This window comes from Planococcus citri, chromosome 5 (genome assembly GCF_950023065.1).
Source record: "Planococcus citri chromosome 5, ihPlaCitr1.1, whole genome shotgun sequence".
Taxonomy (NCBI): Eukaryota; Metazoa; Arthropoda; class Insecta; order Hemiptera; family Pseudococcidae; genus Planococcus; species Planococcus citri.
In genome coordinates this window covers 9,544,968-9,562,535 of record NC_088681.1, presented here as the reverse complement: position 1 = coordinate 9,562,535, position 17,568 = coordinate 9,544,968, and the positions used below count along the sequence as shown (strand labels likewise).

General features: G+C 33.8%; 1 protein-coding gene across 3 annotated transcripts in view; it reads right to left on the bottom strand.

Annotated features, from left to right (window-relative positions):
• Positions 1 to 1,440: 1,440 nt before the first annotated feature.
• Kat60 (Katanin 60) overlaps positions 1,441 to 17,568 on the bottom strand; it is a 147,215-nt gene continuing 131,087 nt past the window's right edge. For 2 of the 3 annotated variants that reach the window (XM_065367571.1, XM_065367570.1), the window contains 10 exons: positions 15,110 to 15,288; positions 14,939 to 15,035; positions 14,718 to 14,871; positions 14,468 to 14,648; positions 14,291 to 14,393; positions 13,710 to 13,831; positions 3,574 to 3,753; positions 3,240 to 3,492; positions 3,030 to 3,156; positions 1,441 to 2,940 (listed from right to left, as the gene is read on the bottom strand). In XM_065367571.1, the coding sequence (XP_065223643.1) occupies positions 2,742 to 2,940; positions 3,030 to 3,156; positions 3,240 to 3,492; positions 3,574 to 3,753; positions 13,710 to 13,831; positions 14,291 to 14,393; positions 14,468 to 14,648; positions 14,718 to 14,871; positions 14,939 to 15,035; positions 15,110 to 15,283 (1,590 nt within the window). In that variant the 5' untranslated portion in view covers positions 15,284 to 15,288 and the 3' untranslated portion in view covers positions 1,441 to 2,741. Of the gene's footprint in view, positions 2,941 to 3,029; positions 3,157 to 3,239; positions 3,493 to 3,573; positions 3,754 to 13,709; positions 13,832 to 14,290; positions 14,394 to 14,467; positions 14,649 to 14,717; positions 14,872 to 14,938; positions 15,036 to 15,109; positions 15,289 to 15,402; positions 15,611 to 17,568 lie in introns of those variants that run through there. The other variant, XM_065367569.1, reaches the window with a different exon arrangement.

Genomic DNA, 17,568 nt, shown 5'->3' with positions numbered 1-17,568 from the left:
AACGTCTAGTCACTTTGGCTCCATGGAGCGTGACATTGAAATCCTGGATATTTGGGACAGGGTACTTATCCGCCTGAGTTCCTGCATTTAACGCTTGATAATCACCTCACATTCGCCAACGCTCTACGCCACGCTTGTCCTCAACGTGAAGAGGAGAAGCCCAAGGGCTCTTGGAGGGCCTAGCATCACCGGAGTGCAGAATCTCTTCGAATGCAAGTTTAGCTGCTCTGAATTTCTCCGGTGGGAGGCAACGAGCTCGAGCAGTGACAGGAGGACCTTCAGTCTCAATGACATGCTTCGTAGAATGCGCTACACCATCCTCACACTTACGATTTGGCCGCGTCAATGTTGGAAAATCTGCCAACACTTTAGCGAGCTCGGAGCTGTGATCAATGGTACTCACTGCTGTGGTGCCAATGTCAATTGACTCAATAATGCAACCTACAGATAGCAAGGTAGATCCATCAATGAGCTTGGCGAGCCTCATATCCAGTAGCAGAAACTCACTGGAATGCGTAAGACTGGTACATACGAAGATATTGGCAGGAACAGATGGCACTCTACCACTCATCTACCTCCGAGACAAAGGGCTGCAAACACGTGAAAAACGGCCAAAAAACAGTTGAAACTGCCTCCAAAAATATCAGGAAATGTGTAAAGTAGTCATCTGTCTTAAAAAAACGGCTACATATTAATAAAAAAACGCGTCAAAGGTCACCACTTTGGGATTTTATACCCATTTGGACAAGTTTCAGTTTGGATAAAATAAGCACTGTTTGACATGAAAAATTCAACCGTTTATTCACGATAAAAGTACAGATACATATGACGCGAGAGAAAGATAAAAATGTAATAATCGTACAACGAGTACAATGTAATGTAGCTAGCTGCATATGCGGCTCAGCAATCAGTCCGAGGGGCGAGCGCATCAGACGCAAATTGGCGTAGGTAATGATGCCGCTAAGTCGCTACATAGTTCAAGGTGCATGAAGCGCAACCCATACGCCACACATCAGTTTTATGGCAACTTCAGCAGAACAAACTGCTTTTTTTTTTGGAAATTTGAGCAAAAAACACAATTTTTGTTTTGATTTTCAATTGTGAATTGTGACAAAAAAATAAAACTTTCTAACAAAATATATTCAGTTCAGCCCCTATTGGGCCTGATCTGGTTTGAGCTGATTCAATCAGATCCAAAGAATGTCCGGATCTGATCTGGTTTGATCAGATTTCGGATCTGTTTAGATCAAGATCAAATCAGGTCTTCTCAATTGGGTCTAATCGGATTCGAACACGTCCTGGGAGGAAGGGAGGGAGGGGGGAGGGGGGAGTGACGCTTCAAAGACATACTTCAACCAAGCCAGACGCTCCTCCCAGTCCCCATGTACGTCGCACTACAGCCCTAGAAGGGCTCTAGTCGCACGAGCTTCACAACCATGATGAAAATTAAAAACAACATTTATTGAGATCCCACTTCAACACAACGTAAAATACATACAATCTATACATTTACACGAGTTAAACATTTATACAATTCGTCACTTAATTATTAATTAGATAGGTACCTATAGGTATATAGTCTGTATTGCATACATTAAACACACCATACGAAGGAATTATTAGTAGAAAATTTGATTAATTCCGAGGCGGAGATATGAATCGGCAGATCGGAGGATATTTTCGAATATTCCACAAAGTCGACAAATTTCACCCACTTATCACAACCTTAATAATTCTACGACGATTCCCATCGTAAATCACCGGTGACATCTTATATGTACTATATTATATACGTGACGTGTGTCGTTTTTTAGTCAATAGGAGGGAATCATCGATATAATCGTAATAATACCTGAAACAACATCGAAATGGGAAGATAATTAAACCTAATGTGTTAATCGTATAATCTACGTTATCAAATTACTATAGATCGGCGTTAAAAAAAAAAGAAAAAAAAATAGAACTCGAAATATTGAAAGGTAAACGAACGAAAAAGAAAAATTAACGAGCAAATTAAAAATTTAATAACAGCTCGCGTTTTCGCTTCATTCTAGTGCTAAAATAAACAAAAAAAAATTCAAAATGCGTCTTGGGAAATGGTCATGAGAGCGTTTTAATACATAAAAATAAGCCGCGGCGATAAAAATGAAAAAGTAATATTACTTCGGGGAACGATAATCGCGTACTCGTTTCGAACACGTTTTTCTTTTTAGCCGCACCTGCTCTTATTAAATATAATAAAATTTATACAGTACAAAAAATAAAACGTTGATACAATATACAGTACAAAACACTCGGTAAAATTATTATCTTTTTCGTAATTATTATTATAAAATCACAAACGAATACGTAATACAACTACACAGAACAGATACACACGACGACGAAACAAGAAAGGAAAAAAAAAATGCATTACTTTGATATAAAAATTCTAACTTTCTAAGCGTTTCTCTATATAGAAATTATTCGGCCAAAGTAAACTATCGCATAGTTACACATTTAGACACGTAACACGTAAAAATAACTTGGCAATAAAATTCAGTCTTACGAATGCATAAGGATTGGAAAAATTACTTATAAGGGGATGGCAAGGGCGATCTAAAAATACGGCTCTTTCCCCAGGAACTTCATTATAGAAGGGGATGCTGAATCGACAGGTACGTCTTCCCTGGTCGATTGTCTGCATCGTGTCGTTGCTCGCGCTCGTGAGCTCGCAGACTTTACTAGTAATACATTTATCATCAAGTGGATCCGAATTCGTTCATCCATTTCTCGTATTTGTCCAGGTCTTCTTTGCTGACGCTTTTGTTGCATTTGGCCAAAGCTTCGCGGAAGTCTTGAGCCGATACTGGTAAGTCTAGTTCTTCTCTAGGGATTTGTTTTATTTGGTCGGGTCGCAGACCGGCGATTTTACGTCTCATTGACATCATAGCTGCGTCTCTGTAGCAGAAAAAAAGGGTTCAAGATGTAATTTTTGCAACGAAAGGGCTCGCAGAATGGTAATATGAGAGGTTATAATTTATAAATACCTGCAAACGTTAGTGATATCAGCTCCAGAATATCCGTTTAATCTGGAAGCGATGTCTTTAAGACTAACTGACGAATCGACTTTGACTTCTCGAAGATTTATCTTCAGCAGAGCTTCTCTGCCATCACCTGATGCAGAAAAAAAATCAAAAAATTATCACTCGTGACTCGAAGACTCTTAAACAAGGGCTGAAATGAAACCCCAAACGTACTATTAGGTAATGGAATATAAATTCGTTTTTCTAATCGTCTCCTCAACGCTTCGTCTATATCCCAGGGGAAATTAGTAGCTGCCAATACCATAACAACTTTACTAGCATCTTCGGCAGAGTTCAAACCATCCATTTGTACCAATAATTCAGACTTTACTCTTCTCGACGCTTCGTGTTCGGATTCGCTACCTCGTCTCGAGCACAACGAATCGATCTCATCGATGAATATCGTAGAAGGGGCGTAAAATCTCGCCTGTCAAAATAAAAATCACAATTTAGTAATCTTCAAGCATTGAAAAATATAATAATTATGTAATCAGGATTTTCTTCGTACCATCTCAAATAACAATCTGACTAGTTTTTCTGACTCGCCACGATATTTGGAAGTCAACGTGGAAGATGATACGTTGAAAAACGTCGTACCGCATTCGGTGGCTACTGCTTTGGCCAGCATGGTTTTTCCAGTACCGGGAGGTCCGACCATTAGGACACCTTTCCAAGGTCTACGAATACCCTGCGAAATCAAACACGAACAAAAATCAGTACAAGGTTAACAGCCTTTGTTAGTTTCATAGTTTGTTACACATACAGATGATCAGAGGCGGATCTAACGGAAAAGGCCTGCACGGCCAAACGTCTCAAAAAGGTCATTTCGAAAATTTTGACTTTTACCCCCTCCCTCTTCGATGCTCACATATCGAGGATTTGAAATTTTCAATTGATTTGGAAACTGTTTCGAAGCTTGTTGAATTTATTTTTCTATTCTTATGCATATGTAACTTTTTTATTTTTTCCCATTCGAATAGCAGAACTCAATTCAGTAATTTCAATTTTCAAACGAAGCAAATGGACTCGAGCGGAACGAGGACGAAAGCTTCAAAAATTTACGATTCACGAAATTAAACTTTGTCATCGTTGATTGATGCGAGAACTCGATTTTAAAACATCGATATGAACAAACATTTTTTTTTTAAATCGTCAAAATTTGGCAAATTTGGCAAATACAGCAAAAAAAAAGCTTTGAAACGCCTTCAAACCAATAAAAAAAAAATTATCGAATATTTTCAAAGTTTTCGCTACATTTCAACATTTTTTCGTGCTCTTTGGACCATTGATGTTGAAATTTCACCACAGATTAGTGATTTATAGTGATTCTAATGCTTTTTTCAAGTGCTTCAACATTATTTCAACGCATTTCCAACACTTTTCGTGCATTTTTGATAATTTTCATCAGACTCATAGCAGTTTTTGGTGATTTGTAGCGAGTTTGATGCTATTTTTTTTACGAGAAAATTTCACCCTCCACAAAATTGCTAAAAAAAGTCTCGTTTATTATTAAAAATTTAGTACAAAATCGCTTTTTGGCAAAACATTCCGAAAGTGCTTTTTTTTTTACCCAAAAAGTCCTGCTTTTTGCCAAAAAATGTCAAAAATTCTTGCAGTTTCAAAAATTTTCGTTTTTTAGCAAAGAGGTTGAGGATAGTTTTTTTCAGCAAAAAACTCGAATAATATTCTTCTTTTTATTCGAAATTGTGAAGAAGTATTTCCTTCGACCAATAAATTCCATCAATTCTGCTTTTTGCTAAAATTGTAAGATTTCTTCTTTTAGCAAAAAATTGACAAAAACTTTCAATTTTCAATAAAATTTCTCCGTTTTTCAAAAATGACAATTTTTTCTTTTTTTTTTTTTTTTGCAAAACGACTATAAATTGTACTCATTTTTTAAAAAAAATAAAATTTCAAGTCTAATATTTTTTCAAAAAATAACCAAAAACCTCGATTTTTTAATCGAATTTGCAATAAAATGCGGAACATTTTTCAACCCCTGATCAAGCAGGTACATAGAGAAGAGAGTAAAGGTCCTGCTTTTTTTTCCAACATTATCAAGTCTTTCGTTTTGCTAAAAACTTGACAAAAATCATCAATTTTTTCAAAAATTTACAAAAATGTACTTTTTTGAAAAAAATTTCAAAAAGTACAACTTTTTTTTTCAAAATTCTCGCTTTTTCAACCAAAAAATTACGAGAAGTATCCTTCTTAGCCAATAGTTCTCAAAAAGTCTTGCTTTTTGATAAAAATTATCAAAAATTCTCGCTTTTTAAAAATTTCTCAAACAAGTTTTAAATTTAAGCAAAATGGCTTAAAATTTCAGTTTTTTTTTGTTGCAAAAAATTCCAAAAATCTCATCGATTTCGAAAATTGTTCAAAAGTCTCACTTTTTAGCCAGAAATTTCCAGAAACATTTTCAATTTGAAATGATCTATTTTTATTTTTGGTCATTTTTCTCTACATCAAAATGTCTTTCTGTGATTTTAATACTATTTTTTTCATGGGTTGAGGACTTTCGCCAAAATTTTAGTAGTTCTAGGTGAATTTCAGCATGGTGGATATTTAGTCAACTTGTAACATTTCAATTTTTTTAGTGTTTTCGCGTCATTTTATTTATTTATATATTTTTTCAATTGTCATGTTTTTTCAGGGTGTCTACTGGATTTGAAAAATCAAATTCCTTGCTATTTCCTTGTTTTCCTTGCCTCAAATTTGAGTTTAAAAATACAAACCCCCCCCCCCTTGTGTACAGGTACTCGTTTAGTAGGAAATTTCTTGACGTTTTTGGCGTCCAATAAACGGTAGAGCGAAATGTGCCACTCTGATACCCACTACCACACTCCCCCCTTATTTTTTAATTGTCACATTAGCAGAAAATACGTATCGAAAGGGGAAATGAACAGCAATTTTTCTTGGTATACGTAGGTAGGTACTGAAATCAAAAATTCGTACCTTTTTTCGTCGTTTTTGTGATTTATTCAGCTTTTGAACTTTGAAAATTAAATCTAAGACTAGAAGAGAAGGGCGAAGATTCTAACAATTTAGCGCAGTAAAATCTGTTAAGAAGAAGCTTCAACGCTAAAATTTCGTGCTTTTTGATGCTCTTGAAAAAAATTTTCCATCTCTCTTCGCTATTTTGAGCTGCACAATACACACAATTTTGCGTTTTTTGAGGCACAACCCTGAAATTTTATAACTTCTAATTTCAAAGCAAAGTGAGGGCAAACGCTTTTGAAAATTGATGATAATTCAAGACGTATAAGACCATTATTTTCTATTTGAATGTTTTTTTCAATTTTCACTTTTCGCTTTTGACATGTTTAATTAAAGACTATTCGTGACACAAAATAATTTAGCCCGAGCGAAGCGAGGGCGAAAATTTTGAAAATTTATGATTCAAAAAGTAGAAATCAACTATTTTTAATGAGAAAAACTACAAGAAAAAATGGAAAATGCATTATGAAATTGAAAATTCAAGAGGCACTTTTTTGGAAATTCCTTGCTATTACACAGAAATTGTCAAAATCCCTGCTATTTTCCTGCTTCCTTGCTACCTCGAGTGAAATCCCTGCTATTTCCTTGTTTTCCTTGTTTTCCTTGCCAGTAGACACCCTGTTTTTCGATAAAAATATCATATTTTTTGATCAAGTTTTTAAAAAAAAATTCAATACCCATGATGTCTACCCCCCCCCTCCTTCCAAAAAACACCGAAATTAGTTTGACTCGAAAGTTGAAAAGAACGGAAATCTCACAAAAATAACGAAATTTTGAAAGAAATAACTGAAATAACTTTTTTTTGTATATTATATGAAGGAATTAGAATACATTTTTTGTTTAAAAAAGAAAAACAGATTTCTTTGTTCCCCCCCCCCTCCACAAATTGTAAATTCTCAAAAAGTTTTGCCCAAGCGAATCGACAGCAACAAATTCTCTAAAATTTAATTTTCAAAAATCAACAGCTAAAAAAAGAGTACGAAAAAAAAACAAAGAAAAAATTTTTGTAGCCCATGTCATTTTTTGTTATTTTATACCCCGGGATCGAATTGATAACATTCGAAAAAATGATACGAAACTTTGTTTTTCCAATTTAGTTGACACCATAATATGCTGCCAAAAGTTGCAAAAAATTCATATGTTCCGCTAAGAACCGGAAAAATTCTTCAGTTTTTTTCAAAATTTTCAAAAAACCAATTTTTTTTATCAAAATTAAGTCCTGCTTTTTTTTCAAAATTGCCAAAAAAGTTTGTTCTATGGTAAAATTATGGAAAAAATTTCTGTTTTTTGCTTCGAACGAAGTGATTTTTCACCAAAATTGTCAAGAAGTCTGATTTTTGTCTAAAAAATGCCAGTTTTTTCCAAAATTGTCAAAAAAATAAATGATGTTTTTCCAAGTTTAAAAAAAAATTGCTCAAAATTAGTTTTTTTGCTAAAAGCTAAAAAAATGCTCATTTTGTAGTAAAAATTGTGGAGAAGTTTCATTTTTTGTTAAAAGAACCAAAGAAGGCCCATTTTTTCCAATTGCTTAGGGAAAGTTTCATTTTTTTGCCAAAATTAAGCAAAAAAGCTGACAAGTCAGAATTATTATCGAAAGGTACGTATTATGCGAAATTCTCTTCACTTGACTTTCAATTGGTACAATTTTGAGGCCATTGATTGGGATCTACGTCACGACAGGTCTTCTTGCCTCAATAATTACTCATTCAACGCAGACCTATGGGTAAGAGGGGTGAGGGAAACAGGAATAGGGCTGTTAATTACATAATAAAATGATGCAATACGCGAATAATTGACGAATTTAAATTTTCAAAGAATACGAACGAACTGATAAGATAATACATCAAAGGTGTGACAGCGTACTCACGTGTATTTCTTTCTACCTACTTACGTTAATAGCCGTCCAATTGAAAAAAAAATCACGTGCAAGAGCACTCAGCTGATAGGATAAGAGGGGATCGGAGGATACTGAGATAAAAAAGCCGGCCAGCGAATTAAATGGTGATAACTGAACATACCTCTCCTACGAATCAAAAAGACAAACAGTAACAGATGTTTGTTAATTGTTTGTCAATTGATAGGTCTGGCCGCGGATGACGTCGTATCATTAAATTTACCAGCTGAAGTACATATTTCATCATCACTATGTAATTTTGGCATTATTTCATAACACTTATCAAGGCCCAATAAGAGTATTTCATCATCTAATATTTTGTCATCGTACTATAAAAGTCATCGCGTTTCACGGTAGCCGGCAAATCGTAATCATCATTCAAGCATTCGATATCAAACTGATTAAAATTAGTGCTTCGTGATCGTGATAAATTCATCCAATTTGTGGTTTTTTTTCGCATCAGGATGTTGGAAAACTACGACGATATCTTCACACAGGAATTCATATCATTTCTACGCTCACGTGTGACTGATTCGGATTTGAAGAAGACTGATTTCGACGCTTTCCCTCGTCTAAGTAAGACTTTTCCGGCTGAAATGGATAAAAAATTGTACAAAGAATTGCCCGAAAGTAAACCTCTTTCTCCTAAAGAGTATTTCGACAAAGGTGACGCCAGTGGTCTCGAAAAAGCCATCAAGGCCAAAGCCAAAATGTTCACCGTCCAAAATACAGAATTTCACAAGTGGAGGAATAAAATCACGACTTGTTTCGATAAAAAATGCACACCTATCAAAACATCCAATACTGAACTCAAATCCACCGTACTCAATGAACCCAAAATCGTCACAATGTGTAAATTCAAAGACGAGACTACAGTCGTCGAAGACCACATAACTTTCGAAAACATCGACGAAGATAAAATCTGCATCCTGGTGAAATTCAACCAACCAGCTTTACTCAAACCAGAATCGAACTTGGTGAAAAATCCATTCTTAATATTCCAAAACGAAAACATTCGTACGCAGATGATAAATCGATTCGAGTTTCATCCATTATCAGTCCACAAGGTGAAAGAATTGACCAAAGGTAACGTCACAAAGTCGCCTTTTACACAAGAAGAGTGTAGAGCTTTCATCCTGGGTCCTGCCAACATGAACGAGATCGATTTCAATTCGCAAGCTTTGGCCTCGTTCTTCGATAATGAAAAACGTAACACGATCTTCGGCGATAAAGTGATATGGCAGTTGGTCGTGTTGTATTTGCTGAAAAACACATCGACTCCATGGTGCAGAAGGACGAAATCGTAGCTTGGCCTCGAGACCAACTCCATCGTTTGATCAACGTCATCTTCAAAGAATACATCTCGAACGATAGGTTAAAATATCATCTCACTCTGCACATCAGAATCGATCTTCCAGTTGATCCAGTCCCATTGTACGTTGCATTATGGTACGTTATTGTGGTAGCTCCGATGTACGCTCAGAATTCCAATCGTGATCTGTTACGTTATCCCTCGGGCACAGTGCTCCTGGATTTATTCAACGATGCTAATCTCCAAGATAAAATTCCCATCGACGAGGTCACCAGAAAACGATTGAACTTCAAAATGAAGCTGTGGAAATTGAGGAACGCGATGCTGGGTCATGAAAAAGATGGCGAATCGGAACCAACCCTTAGAGCGAGCCATCAAAACTACTGCATCGTAATGAAGTAATAATTCATCGTATTTAACTTTTATGGTATTGACTTCGCCATCTGTGGCTATTGTAAGAACATTTTAGCAATTTTAAAATGTATTATTTACCCAGATATTTATTGAATAAAGTTCAGTTTTGTATTTTTCTGATTTAGTGGACTTTCTTTATTCGAAAGTAGGTAGACCTCTATTTCAAACATATGAAAAAGAGATATTTTTCATTTACATTTTTTTGTTTTTTTCCCCAGTAATTTTACATCATTTCAACACGTGTTTAGCTTTTTACTTTTTGGAGCATATTTGGCCAACTTTTTAAAAATTTCATCAATTTGACAATTTTTTTCAAGTTTTTAGTGCATGTACGACAGGTTTTATATCATTTTAACACTTTTTGTGTATTTTTGAAAAATTTTGCGGAAATTTAATGTATTTTTTTTGGATAAGTATTTTAATAATTGAGGAGTCGGCCTACAAAGTGACCTAACTGCAAAAAATTGATTTTGAGATAAATGAGAAAAACGTGTCCTAGGAAATCGAAGTCACATCTTCGAAATCTGTTTTCGGGAATCGAAAGGGTCAACCTTCACTCACTTAATCACCTTTTAGTTTCTGAAAAATGTGTACATAGGTTCGCTACAGGGTGCAACAAAAATGAAAAATGCTGCAGTTAGGTCACTTTGCAGGCCACACATACGTGTTTTTTTTTTGTTTTTTAGAGATATGTATGCAATTTTCTCGAGTTTTTCATGGCGTATGTTATTCTTTACGAAAGCAAAGATTTATTTATTCATTCAAGATTTTTTTATGTACAGGAAGCTGGGTAGCTAAAACTAGAGTTGTGGCTTATTCTCAACTTACGATTTTACCATTTCGAATCACTCTGGAGCCTGCAGTGCGATTTTCGATGTCTCCAAAATTTTTGAATTTTTTCAGAAGGGGTTAAAATTAATTTTGATTTCAACAAACAGTACCGTATGAAACACGTTTTCGGAAAATCGTAAAAATAAGGTCACTTTGCAGGCCACAGATTTAATTTCATCATTTTCTACGGGTGGGGAAGAGGTGTTACGAGTGAAACTGGATGAAGGTGATATATTCCTTTTGTAGGGCATGTCCTAGACTATCAGGTAGCGTTGCTATCTCAAAAATCATTTTTTTGCAGTTAGGTCACTTTGCAGGCCGACTCCTCAATTTTAATGCTTTTTTTCAATGTATTTACATCATTGTATGTACAAGGTTCATTTAACACCAGGTTTAAAACTTCTGAAAATTTTACTCAATTTTTATAACTTTTTGAATATAATTCAAGAACTAAGCCTCCTAAAGAACAACAATTTTCTTCGGTGTCATTTTTGTCTAAGACGCACAGTTCGCCGGAAAAATCAACTTTTATGTCAAAAAACGTGAATTTAAAAAAAAATGAAAAAAATTGGGGAAAAAATTTTAAAATTAATTCAACATGATTCCTATACTTAATTTGATGAAATATAAATGATCTTTTCAAAAAAAAAACATTTAATTTTTTTTTTTTTACAAAAACACCAGACCCTGGGGAGGGAGGGGAGGGGGTGCTACCAAAATCAAATTTTGTAAAAATGAAAAAAAAATCGAATGATATGTCAAAATATAGGTTTTTTGGGTCGAGAAACACGAATCTGAGGGTCTTTTTCCCCTCAACCCCCTTGGGAAGGTGCTACCAAAATCAAATTTTGTAAAAATACCCAAAAAACCTATATTTTGACATATCACTCGATTTTTTTTTCATTTTTACAAAATTTGATTTTGGTAGCACCCCCCTCCCCTCCCCTCCTAGAGGGTCTGACGTTTTTGTAGGAAAACAAAAAATTTGTCGCGTTTTTTTTTTTTTTTTGAAAAGATCATATTTTATATTTCATTAAATTATAGGAATCATGTTAAAAATAGCTGAAATGAACTGCTGAATTGATTTTAAATTTTTTCCTCAATTTTTTTCATTTTTAAAAAAATTTAAATTCACGTTTTTTGACATTAAAGTTGATTTTTCCGGCGAACGGTGCATCCTAGACAAAAATGACAACGAAAAAAATTGTAGAGGATAAAATTTCTCATCAGATTAATGTCATTAGTTTTTCTTTTGGAGGCTTAGTTCTTGAATTATAGTACCTATGTGACTTTTGGGCATTCCTGTATTCAGAAATTTTGTTACCCATGATTTTGACTGGTTTTCTCCACTTTTAAACTTTTTCATGCGTTTTTGGCAAATGTTGCCAATTCTTTCACATTTTAAAACTATTTTTCAGGGATTTTAATTTTCGTTTTTTTTAACCTATAAGTTGAAAGAATTTCACATTTTTCTGCAAAAAGAATTACACCAAAATATCGTTCTTTGCAAAAAAAAAAAAAAAAAATGCTAGAAGTCTCATCCTTTTTAATGACAAAAAAAAGTCTCGCTGTTTCGGCAAAAGCTGCGAAAAAGTGAATCATCAGTTCAACATTTTAATGTTTTTTTTTTTTTTTTAGCGATTTCGCGTCATTTTATTCATTCATTTTTCTGATTGTCATGTTTTTTGATAAAAATGCCAAAATATCTTATTTTTTTACTAAGTTTTCAACAAAAAGTTCAAATTCCACTCTTACTGTCTACAGGCTAAAAAAAGACGAAATCAAAAAATTAACTGGAAAAGTAGGTACCTACGAAAATTCCACAAAAATGACGAAATTTGTACGATTTTTTTTCGTATATTATTAGGAAATATTAGAATAAATTGAAAAAAAAACAAATTTCTTTGTCCTCACAAATCGTAAATTTTCAAAAAAATTTGCTCAAGCGAATCGAGGGCAACAAATTTTCTAAAATTTAATTTTCAAAAATCAAATGCCAAAAAAAGAGTAGGTACTCAAGTTGAAGAAAAAGAAAAGAAAAAGTTTGTGTATCCAATATTTTTTCTCATTGAATAATTTTTATTGAGGGGGGAGGGGGTAAAATCTAAATTTTCAAAAAAAATTACCCAAACGAATCGAGGGCAACAAATTCTCTAAAATTTAATTTTCAAAAATCGAAAGCCAAAAAAAGAGTACTACTCAAGTTGAAAAAAAAAGACAAAAGAAAAAGTTTGTGTATCCAATGTTTTTTGTCCATTGAACAATTTTTATTCGGGAGTGGGGAGGGGTATTGGTATGATACTATTCAAAATAAATATGTACGAAAAAATGCCGAAAAAGCCTCAGTTTTTTTTTCAATTTTCAAAAGTCGTAATTTTTGTCAGAATTGAGTTCTGTTTTTTTTTTCAAAATCTTCTAAACGGTTTATTTTATGTTAAATTAATTATGGGGGAAAAATTCAGTTTTTCGCTTTGAATAAGTGATTTTTTTAACCAAAATTCATCGAAGTCATCAAAAAATTCTAATTTTTGTCTATAAAATGCTAATTTTTTCCAACATTGTCAAAAAATGCTGTTCTTCCCCAAAAGTTGAAAAAAATTACATGTGCCAAAATTGCCTAAAAATAGTTGCTCAAACCGCATGAAAAAGTGTTGAAAAATGAGTAAAAAATGATGTAACAATTTCCAAAACAGCATTGAAATTCCCGAAAATTAACAAAAAACTGTTTGAAAATGAAAGAGAAAGTATTGAAAGACATTTAAAATGATCGAAAATGCATCAAAATCGTCAAAAATTGCCCAAAATCGATGAAATATTCCCCAAATTGGATTAATATGCACGAAAAAGGATTGAAAACGTGTTGAAGTGATGCGAAAATACTTGGAAAAAGCAACAAATCGCCGGAATTGACTAAAAACTTAGAAAATGTCGACAAAAGTTGCCCCAAAACACGAAAAAAGTTTCAGAAACTCATTAAAATCATTTAACAACTTTTAAAAAAGAAAGTATTGAAATCATTTAAATTATCAAATAGATGAAATTTCAGTTAAATTTGCCAAAAATGGCCCATTTCTCGTTTGGCAAGTGCAGCCTTATTACCGTATGTTAAATCCGCCTCCGGAGATGGGAAGGTAAATATATTACAATAACGTATGATTAATTCAATTCGATTCGCTTTTCAATCAAAGCAACATACCCTGAAAAAATCAGGCATCCACATCGGTAAGACTACAGCTTCTTCTAGAAGACGTTTCGCTTCGTGTAAGTCAGCTATATCATCCCATCTAACGTTCGGATTTTTTTGCACGATATCTCGTTCTGCGGAGAAGAAAAAAAACACAAGAAAACATTATCGTACTTGAATCGATTAGATACTCGGTGGACGCGAAATATAATACGCTATATTGATTTCGAATAACATTGGCATTAGCATTATCGTCCTTGACGTAATAATCGAGTATTTGGCAACAACGAACGTGATATTCGAAGAAAGAGTTTTTTAAAAACAGTACAATATTATTAGTTCTCGTGATAAAGAAATCTTTTGAAAAAGAAAATCGTTCGAATAGCTTGTAAACAAGTTATCCAATTTTTAAAAATAATTCTATAGTCGAAGTTACTCGACTTTCGAGTGTACCTACGAAGAATAACGGCGCCTGTATTTCTCAATTTCATCGACTTCGTCGTGATTCATTGATCGATTATACTCGTACCACAATAAATTCACGAATCTTAATTCAATATTGTTATCGAGGAAACAAATTGCGTATTATTTACCTAACATATCGACTAAATCTTGATCGTATCCCGATGGTTCGAAACGTTTTTCATCGATCGGACTTTCTTTCTCTTTTTCATCTTTTTCTTTGTCAATTTTTTCCTGTAATTGTGAAATAAATTATTTCCCACGAAAATTAATTATGTATTCTTTGGACAGAAAATGATGTCACTTACACTCGAACTACTCGTCACCGAATCTTTCCTAGTATTTTTTAGTTTATCGTCAGTTCTCCTGTTGATAATTCTAGTATCTCGTTTGCCATTCGTTGTACCATTTGTTTTTTGATTTTTACCAGTGTTCTTCGCAACAGCTGATTTTTTACCACCTCTGACTTGTCTAATTTGAGGATTAGTCCTGTAAAACACCGCAGCATTAATAATCATCGATACGCTCCTTGATTCGAACACAATGAACGAAATTTACTTGTGACCGGCGGGTGTAGGAGATGACCAAACATCCGGATCGTCTTCTACGGAAGGCCAAACATCAAGATCGTTCAACATCTGCGAGCCGAAATTATTCAGCGGAGAGAATTGATTATTAAATGCCATATTTTTCTTTAAATGAGCAGCTGGACCTGGTACAAAACACATTCGTGAATACGTTGTTTCAAAACATAACACATCGATCGTCGAATGAATTACCTATAACTCTATCGTTCAGTGTATCTACTTTGAAAAGTTGTAACGTATTCATCGTCGATTTAAGCTGTTCGTATTCTTGAGCTACTTGTTGTTGTATCTGAAAAATCACTTCGATCAGTATACCTACTACATTTTAGGTACTCGATCAAATCGAACCAAAAAAACACTCACAGTCATCCATTTCTGCTTCGTAGCCGCATCCGAAGCGATCAACTGTCGATTTATTTGCTGCAATGTACCTTCGTAGTAGACTCCGGACGATTCGTAATTCCCCATCACAGCCATCTCTCTAGCCAGTTTCGTATTTTCGTATATTTCACATACGGATAGTGCCATTACTGTCATTACAACTGCAAACACATCGTAAAACACGTACATCGATTAATTAACGTCGATAAGTAAAACATACCTATTATTATACACGAATACGAGAAACAAAAGCACAGGATGTGAAAAATCAGTACCACAATCTGGGGCTTCCATTAGACGTCGTCGATGGCGTACTAAAAATACCTAATATTGTCACGACATTAAACTATTCAACTTTCACAGCGCGGGTTTCAGATTTTTAATTTCTTTTTCTCTAAGATGATTACAATCTACAATCTACGAGGAGAAATAATCGTGCGAAAATAAGCAACTTTTACGAACTTTACATGTTCGCGTGATAAAAAAAAAGTTCAAATGAGATCAACATCGAATTTGCGCATGATTTATTCTGAGCGATTGTCACGCGCTCTAGCGGTTAGTATCGCAAGTTGAGCGAAAACGAAACGAAAACTGGCGTTATTACGGTTATTACGCGTAAAATACCGCGTTTGTTTACTTTTCGAGAGGAACGCCCGTTTCCCCTCCTCCAGGCCACCACCATAGTCCATATGGCTTTGTAAAAATTTTAATTTAATTCGCATCTAACGTAATGTGATTAAATTCGTACTGAATTTTTTATTTAATGCATTATTCATGAAGAATTTTTTTCTATTCTAATTATTTCAGATAATACTACACACACACACTATTACGAAAGGAGAATCTATTTGTATAATTACACATCTCGCTCTCGCATCGTATAATAGGTAGAGTGTTTATCCAAGTTATCTGTCAACGTACAAAATAATAATATGGAACTGGAAACTAGTTTTAAAAGGCGAGAACGTCTTTTTTGCTCTACAAGATCGTTCAGAGTTAATATGTTGTATATCGTATAATATTGCGACTTATATATTTACTATAATATGGTTGATCAAACAGTATACAAGCACAACAATACCGAAGAGTTGTAAAGCTACGTTCAACCTATTCCTATTGCCTATTGTATTACAAAGGTAAAGGTAATAAGGTAATAAAACAATAAGCATATTGAGTTAATCGCATCGAAATGAAGAATTCCATTACCACGTATACTCGTAGGTGTACATACTCGTATACTACGCTGTAGTTTGCACACCATAGAGGTACCTACGTTTACGTATACGCTTTCGTAAAATCTACAATGTGTACTGTAGGTTAGGTACCTTACGATGTGTGTTTCATTTCAGGTTACCAAAGTGTTCTGAAACACCTACAATGAGTAGCTCTAAATCATTCAATCCGGTCCAATAATATAAGCCTACGCTAATGCTCAAAGCCATCTGCACAGCAATCCGGTGTAATTATTTAACCATTATCGTAGGTACGCATACGTTCGTGTATTTCGTACGTGTACAAGAACGACAACCTTATAGACGTGATTAAAGCTTTGCCAAACTTTCGTTTTCTAAATCCAAATATTAACGAATGTCTACTCCTCCCAACTATTCAGAGACGGATTTAACCTATGGTTAAAGTCCAGTAGCCAGGTGGTCTTCTATATGAAAAATGGGTCTCTCCTATAATGATTAAGTTTATTTGATTTTTTCATTAATTAAGCACTCAAGTTGACACTAAAAAAGAGCATTAAAATTATTTATGATAAAAAAAACAGATAAACAAATTGAAATAAAAAGTTGAACTACCTCTTTACAACTTTTTGGAATTATTGCAAAAATGAAATTTTTTAGCTATTTTGCTAAAAACTGAATAGGTATTTTTGCAAATTTTTGAAAAAAGAGAACTTTTAACAAATTATGGCAAATAGAAAGACTTACTCGACTGTTTTAGCAAAAAGCAGAACTTTTTGAAAGTTATAGGTAATTTCAGGAAAAAAAGCTCTAAAGTAGTTTCGCTAAAAAGCGAAAATTTTGATCAAAAAGCAAGAATTTTTATCATTTTAGCAATAAGTAGCAATTTTTGTTGAAAAAGCAAGATTTTTTTTTTGCAACTTCATGGTAAAAAAACGAGAATTTTTGTCAATTTTTGACAGAAAGCTACACTTTGACAATTATTATATAGCAAAAAGCGTACTTTTTTGGCAATTTTAAATTATGAAAAAAAAAAGCAATAAAATAGTTGAACATTATTATAAAAAGGTTATGAAAATTGAGTAAAATTTGTTAAAATTCATTAAAGTCACAAAAATATCCAAAAAAATACATTAAAAACATTATAAAATTGTCAAAATTGATGAAATTTTAGCAAAGTTTGGAACTACCTACGATAAATAACTGAAAGATTTTTTAATGCATAGAAAAATGACCAAAAATAAAAACAAA